Here is a 7,656-nt window from a genome sequence, read left to right as displayed (position 1 = left end):
TTTCTAAATAACATAAAAGAGATAAGGGATATTAATCTAAATATAAATAAAAATAAGATTATGATTATTTAAAAAAATAGAAACAAAAAAAGAAAATATTTTTTTTAAAACAAATAAAAAGTGAAGAATGCCGTTAATAGTAAAACTTGTAGGGCGAACTCGGATCATGAACTTAACCGAATTTATTTTTTTTCCCCAAACCTAAAAAAAGTAAATAATGTCGTTCACGGTAAAACATGAGGGGGTGAACAGTGCAGCTACACAATGTTCACCTCTCACATTTTCCTTTTAAATTTATAGCAAAATCTTTTTTTAAAAAAAAACAATGAACAATGTTGTCCACATTAAAACTTGAGGGGGTGAACAATGCGTCTGCATAGTGTTCACCCCACACGCTGTAGTTTATTAGAGTAAATCTAGATCATGAACTCAACTAGATTTAATATTTTTTTCCCCTTAAATTTATAGTAAATCTTAAAAAATAAAAATGAACAATGTCGTATACGGTAAAACATGAGGAGACAAACAGTGCAACTGCACAATATTCATCTCGTATATTTTTTTCTTAAATTTATAGAAAAAAAAACAGTGAATAATATGTCAACAGTAAAATGTGAAGAAGTGAATAGTACAATTACATAGTATTCACTTCGGACATTTTAGATTATAAGTAAGAAGTATGTATATATATATATATATATAGTATAAGGGGGAAATAGGAAATACACTGTGGACTTACACGGTATTTCCCCCACAAGGTTTTGATCATATGTTATATAATAATAACAACAATAGATAATATAGGAAAATAGGAAACACACCGTGGATTTACACAGTATTTTCCCCATGGTTTAGATTAGATTATAGGTTATGGTGGGAAATACATTTTGTTTTTTTTTAAATTTATTTTAAGTGAACTAAATGACACGTAATGCAGCACTGTTGACGTAGCGGCATTTGTTTTTGTAGAGAGATTCAAAATTCTCAAACTGTCTAAAGTTATTTTTTAAAAAAGTTATTGATAATGCTCTCTCTGGTCTGGTCAAGACTCAAGACAGAATATATATATATATATATATATATATATATATATAGAGAGAGAGAGAGAGAGAGAGAGAGAGAGAGAGAGACCGCCTTCGTCATGCCATGGAAAGCTTCCACTTGCTATGCCCTCTCTCTTATTATCTCCCTCTCAACACTCCATTTATTGTTGTTTTCTTTTTCTCACTCTCGTAAGGGAAAATAAATAAATTACAAAGCCCTCGATCTTCGTGCCAGCCTCAGTCTCTCTCACTTGATATTCATCTCTCTTTCCTCCTCCTCTTCCTCTTCCTCTTCCTCTATATTTGTGTCAACTTCTCTCCATTACTCCCATCGAAGTAAAGGAAACCCATTCTTTACTCCCACCATCTCTCTGTAAGCTTAGAACACTTGCTAACTAGGTTGCTATTTCCAAAGACAAACAGAGGAAACAGAAACCCAATAATCTCTCTGTCCACTACTGTACGCTCACCGATTACACCAGCATCAACAACAGTTAACATGGATTCTACTTCTCATCAGAACTGGCTCGGTTTCTCTCTTTCCAACCATCATCACATGAATAATATTAACATCCCTTCCTCTTCTGATTCCTCTAACCTCTGTCTCTTTGAAGCCTTTAACACTACACCCACCACCACTACCTCAGGTCTATCTCTCTCTCTCTCTCTCTCTCGATTTATTCATTTTTTATTTGCACATATTTTTGCTCAAACAACTAGATTTCTTTTCTATTTTTATATTAACAGCTTGTGTGATGTTTATACAGCACAAGAAGATAATGCAGTAGCTGCCTGTAGACCAACTGACATCTCTTTATTTACCACTTCTGGACCAAAACTAGAGGACTTCCTTGGTTGTTGCACCACTACACCGCCATCACAACAGCCACTGGGTGGTCAGTTCTCGGCTGAGACACCCGGGACTACGGCTACTACTGTATCTGACAATAGTAGTTCTGAGATATATGATTCTGAGCTCAAAACTATAGCTGCTAGCTTCCTTCGTGGTTATTCCTCTAATGATCACCAACAAACCGGTAGTTCTCAAAAACATCAACAGCTTCTTGTGCAGTCTGAACATGCACCAAAGAAAACTGTTGATACTTTTGGCCAACGTACTTCAATTTATCGAGGAGTCACCAGGTAAATAAAAGTTGTAAATACCCTAAATCTTAAAAGGAATAAAGAAGAAGAAAAGAAGTGTATTTCTTCCCCATTTTTCTTGAAAATAATCATTAAATGGTTGATTTTATGTTATTTCTTTTGGGGTTTGTGTAGGCATAGATGGACTGGTAGATATGAAGCCCATTTGTGGGATAATAGTTGCAGAAGGGAAGGCCAAAGTAGAAAAGGAAGGCAAGGTAACTAAGCTTTTCTTCATGTTATTCTTGATTTCTTTGAGGATCTTTCTTTTTCTAATGTGCGCCTATAGTGCGCATGTCCGTAACATGGTGTATCCGAGATCTGGGATTGAGGTTCAGTGGGGAACAGACCTTTGGTAGTTTGTGGCAGAAATAAATGGTGAAAGAATATTGTCCAATGAAATGGACTGCAAAACCCGAGAAAATGAAAAAATAAATTAAATTTAATAACCTGTTTCATTAAAGGGCTAAGATCTTCTGGGGTTTGGAAGACCATTAGATTTTGTTACAGGGTGTGCATTTATGAGAGATTTTGATGTGGTTTGTTTCTTTATGTGGCATGTACATGGCGAATGATTGCTTCCCCATGGATGCGCAATTTATCATCATTGTCCTTGCAGTTTATTTGGGTGAGTTCTTTGTTTTTCCCCGTCTATTGGTCTTATGATATTAATCATGATTAAATCATCATTTTGCTTTACTACTTGTATGACCCAAATGTTTTCCTTCATGAATGTATCATCATCATCATCATCTCCTAGTTCAGATTGGACACTAGATTTTTGACACTGTAACTTGAGATTCCTTTTTTCCCATGAATGTGTCATCGAGTTCAGTATCTATGTATCTAGATTCTTGTAACGATGGCACTGTTATTATTTCTAAGTACTAAATGATCATTTCCTTTTTTGTAATAATATTCTTAGGTGGCTATGACAAGGAGGAGAAAGCAGCTAGAGCTTATGATCTTGCAGCTCTCAAGTACTGGGGTCCGACCACCACTACAAACTTTCCGGTGAGTGCTTTATAATTTATTTATTTTAATTCGTTCTTGAAAGTTTTTCTTCCCCCTTTCATGGCAGTATTCAATTTGAGTTTTTATATATTGCTTTAGGTTTCTAACTATGAGAAGGAACTAGAAGGGATGAAGCACATGACAAGGCAAGAGTTTGTTGCGTCACTTCGAAGGTAATAACCATCCTACGTTAGTATTCTTTTGTTGTTTTCTTTAATATATTTAATAATGGCATCTCATTATCTTTTATATTTGTAGAAAAAGTAGTGGTTTCTCCAGAGGAGCCTCAATTTACAGGGGAGTGACAAGGCACCATCAACACGGTCGGTGGCAAGCAAGGATAGGAAGAGTTGCCGGCAACAAAGATCTCTATCTTGGCACCTTTAGTGAGTTTTCTAATCCTTCCCTCTGTCATCCATATCTATATTATGAAAATGTATACACCACAATATGTCAAGAATCTGATGTTTCTCGCTTTATATTATTCATTCGTTAAGTATGTGTACAACGTGATAATAAAGGCAACATTTCTTTGGTCAAACAGGCACCCAAGAGGAAGCTGCCGAAGCTTATGACATTGCAGCAATCAAATTTAGAGGCCTAAATGCTGTAACCAACTTTGACATGAGTCGCTATGACGTAAAAAGCATAGCTAACAGCAATCTTCCCATTGGAGGAATATCTGGCAAATCAAAGAATTCATCAGAATCAGTTTCTGATAGCAAAAGCATTGATGTAAGCCGATCGGACGATCGGGATCTCTCCTCGGCGTCCTCGGTAACCTTTGCTTCTCAGCCTACAACCTCTACTCTTAGCTTTGCCATGCCCATCAAACAAGACCCATCAGATTATTGGACAAATATCCTTGGATACCAAAACTCCACCACCACGATGAATAATACCAAGAACAGTAGCAGCATTGTCGCACCAAGCACTTTACTTCAATCTTCCACAAGTTTTCATGCTTTTCAAGGTCCAACAGCTTTCAGTATGGACTTCAACACGAATTCTTCAGTCAATGAAAGCAACAACAGTGGGCTATTATTCAATGGTGGTTATATACAGCAACAGAGTGGTGGTGATGGTATTAGTACATCATCATCAAGTTCGAGTATTCCATTTGCTACACCCATTGCCTTGCATGGTAATGGAAGCAGTTACGAGGGTAACTCAAGTTATGGCAGCTGGATTTCTCAATCTCTGCATTCTTTCCAATCTGCAAAGCCCAACCTCTCAGTGTACCAGACACCTATTTTTGGAATGGAATGAGCTCACAAAAGAAATGCAAGGAAAATGAGAATCTGTGCAAGCAGGAACGTGAAAGGCTGGCTAGCTTGATGTTGATGCCAGCATGCAATGCGCAGATGGGTTAACTTTTTTACTTTGAATAGACGAGTTGGGACTGACGAGCATGCATTTCCACAGTAGGTGACCTTAGTACTAACTGCTAGTTCTTTCTCATGGTCTTGTGTTATCTTTCTCTTTTGCTTTTGCTTTTCACTGACATGAATTTACATGGTATAAAATGAAGGAAAAAAAAGAAAAAAGAAGAGAATATCCTTTTGTCATCTTTCATCTTGTTAGTAACTCGGTATCGGATTATGCATGTGAAAGAGTTCCCTCATCAATTTAGCTCTCTTCCATTTTAACTTCGAATTCATACAGGTGAACAATAAAATCCCACGGAGTGGCATCACAAGGAGACAACGTTTATATAATATGTGTCGTGTTATCATCATCATCATCATCATAATTTTATTGGATTCAAGGCTCCCAGCTACTCGTTATCATTCAAGAAACAGTATTTTTTTAAAAAAATAAGTAATGATCATTCGTTAAAATATAAATCACTAACAATTTATACATCTACAGGTAGATATTTAACGTTTCTCTCTAAGTTGAAAACCATATAAAGATGCCAATTTTGAATCAAGCCGTGATGGTCCTCGAGGTTATATTTAGTTTTGAGACTTTGGGAGGAAAGGGAGATTCATATCAGTATCATCGGCCTCGAATTTTACTTTGCCTGAACTTTTTTATTCCCATCAAAGATCCCGAGCGATGGAGTGTGTCATTACATAAGGATTTTGGTTAGCATTGTGTTTGCAAAGAAAAAAATGCCTCTACAATTTTCTTTTGTTAAAAGATTTTATAATAATTAGCTCCTACAAAAATATTCAAGGAAGCGGTTGCCTACAACTGCTTTCCTCCCGACGGTCCCAATTTTCAAGAAATATAAAATTAATGACAATATTTTGAGGAATGGAAATAACATCAGTAAAAATGCTTGATTTTTCATGTACATATTTTATAAATTAATTAATGTGTAGGTAGATATATCTAATTTGACATTGGATTTATTTAACTAAAGGGGGAAATTCCCTAATTGAAATTGAAAAAAAAGAAAAGAAAGAGAAATTGATAAGCTCCACATCATTCAATTGGAAAACAGCAGTGCTTCCGGGCCCTTCAACAAAATTGAGTTAGACCCAGGAATATTTTTTTGTTAGACATCATAAACATAATCTTTTCCAAATAATAATTTAAGATTGGTACAAGTTCAAGCTTAGGTTTTGTCCTCATCTAGCTTTAACTTGATCCTTTCATTAGTTTAAGAAACAACAAGATAAACACGAACACTTTAGGCTATGTAGCCAAAAGCAAAACATATACCATAGCCCATCATTGGTGCGATAGTGCGCTACAGTAGGTGACATGGCTTCTTTATCCCCTTGTCACAAGGAAAGAATTTGAACTCGAGACGAATACACTCGTTTGCTTGCAACATTATGGCTTCCTTTTCTTTTTATCTTAAAGGAATAATTTTTTATTCTTTGATAGGAGATATAGACTTAAGAAACATTTTTTTAGTTGAAAAGCATGTATAATGCTGTTCATCCAGTGAAATATGAGATATTTAACTTATAACTAGATATACTATAACACAACATGTAGGAATCATTTTACAGCAGTGAAATAACTATTTTGCCCTTTAAACTAACAAAATATAGCCTTGCTTAAGAGGGTAGTAGAGTCTTTTTAAATTTTTTTATGAACAATCAAAATACTATAATGACCTTGGAACCAAAAAATTATAAGCCTTTGGTCCATGGGTATCATCAGTTTTTTCAATTTTAACGTACAAGTGGATTACTAAAATGTCTTTTAAGTCAACAATATTAAAGCATTCAATCAAGGGTTATTAATGTATTTTCAAGTTGGTTTTTTTATTATTTTCCTCTTTTGTCAAGGGCATTGTCTTATTTAACCATTATAAAATAATAATTAAATTCAAAAAGTTGTCGGCGCATGAATTATACGCACCACCACATGGAAGACGTCTGGGCACTTTGGATGACGCGTGTGACAACTCTTGGTGGTTAAAACTACCCATCAACCGTGTTAAGCTATTGCGTCCTATTTCATCTGGTGTGGCGCGTGTTATCAATGGTTAGGTGGTTTGTCATCGATGGTTTTTTTTTTCTTCTTTTCTCTCTCCTCCCACAAAAAATTCAGATAGGTCTTTTTTATTTTTATATTTGTGCTTTAGTCCTTCTTTTGATTTTTGATTTTTATCCTTAACTCTTTAATAAGAGTTTTATTTCCTTTCAATTTAGTCCTTCAATTCTAATTTATAAAAATTATTATGCTTTTCAATATGGTCCCTATTCTTTTTATTTCTAATTTTTATTACTTAACCCTTTTACAGAAGTTTATTGTGAAAAACATATGGACCGTTTGCATCACCTAAACATTGTTTTTTGCGGGAAAAATATGGACCCGCATTGTAGCGCGGGCCCATGCCTAGTTAATTGCTATTAGTAATAGTTTGTATCTTTTTATTATTATTATAGATTTTTCGTGGTTCAATGGTTTTGAAAAATATATGGTATATGTGGCATCTATAGCCCATGAGACCATATAGATATAGATGTCCATTGGATATCACATAGGTGTCAAACCATATCACTCCCTCATAACTCAACAATAAAACAATATTTTTAATGCATTATTATTGATTTTTTTGTTGCAAATGATTGTGATATTTAAAGTGTTGAGATCCACACAGATGTGTGACTACCTCAGAGGTATAATGCTACCAGAAAATTTATTTGCAAGGTGGAATAAGGTCAGAATCAATACTCTACAATGGAGTTGGGAGGATTGAGTTGCAATAAGTTTATTTGAAGTGTAATGATTTGGTTTTAGTGTGGAAATTTGATGAGTGTTGATGTGTTAGTAATTTTATTATTCACAAACCCACATAGGATATATGAGTCATCATTGGTTGTTCTCCTAGAATGTTGATTGATGGGTAATGAAATTACCCAATACATTATATTATTGCATTTAAAATGTCCTAAAATATCTTTTATTATGCAATATTATGATGTATTAATGGTTTTATTATTCACAAACCAATCTAGAATAAATGAATCATCACTAGTCATTGTTT

At 34.7% G+C, this 7,656-nt stretch overlaps 1 protein-coding gene across 2 annotated transcripts; it reads left to right on the top strand.

Moving 5' to 3' along the window:
• The first annotated feature begins 1,542 nt into the window (after positions 1–1,542).
• LOC7488963 (AP2-like ethylene-responsive transcription factor AIL5) lies at positions 1,543–4,768 on the top strand. Of its 2 annotated transcripts, XM_024589557.2 has the most exons (8): positions 1,543–1,690; positions 1,811–2,186; positions 2,322–2,404; positions 2,806–2,814; positions 3,112–3,200; positions 3,300–3,373; positions 3,459–3,586; positions 3,745–4,768. In XM_024589557.2, exons 1-8 carry the CDS (start codon positions 1,543–1,545, stop codon positions 4,467–4,469), a joined length of 1,632 nt encoding a protein of 543 aa, XP_024445325.1. In that variant the 3' UTR covers positions 4,470–4,768. The 2 variants fall into 2 exon arrangements, with proteins under 2 accessions (XP_024445325.1, XP_002325046.2); XM_002325010.4 differs by lacking the exon at positions 2,806–2,814.
• Positions 4,769–7,656: the final 2,888 nt, after the last annotated feature.

This window comes from Populus trichocarpa, chromosome 18 (genome assembly GCF_000002775.5).
Source record: "Populus trichocarpa isolate Nisqually-1 chromosome 18, P.trichocarpa_v4.1, whole genome shotgun sequence".
Taxonomy (NCBI): Eukaryota; Viridiplantae; Streptophyta; class Magnoliopsida; order Malpighiales; family Salicaceae; genus Populus; species Populus trichocarpa.
Note: the sequence above shows the minus strand (reverse complement) of the source record. Positions and strands in the feature narration are given on the sequence as shown.

Bases quoted from the DNA above. Each gene is read 5' to 3' on its own strand.
- LOC7488963 (XM_024589557.2), top strand. From the start codon at position 1,543: ATGGATTCTACTTCTCATCAGAACTGGCTCGGTTTCTCTCTTTCCAAC. The intron at 1,691-1,810 runs GTCTATCTCTCT...ATGTTTATACAG, and splicing joins ACCCACCACCACTACCTCAG to CACAAGAAGATAATGCAGTA. The intron at 3,374-3,458 runs GTAATAACCATC...TTATATTTGTAG, and splicing joins TTTGTTGCGTCACTTCGAAG to AAAAAGTAGTGGTTTCTCCA.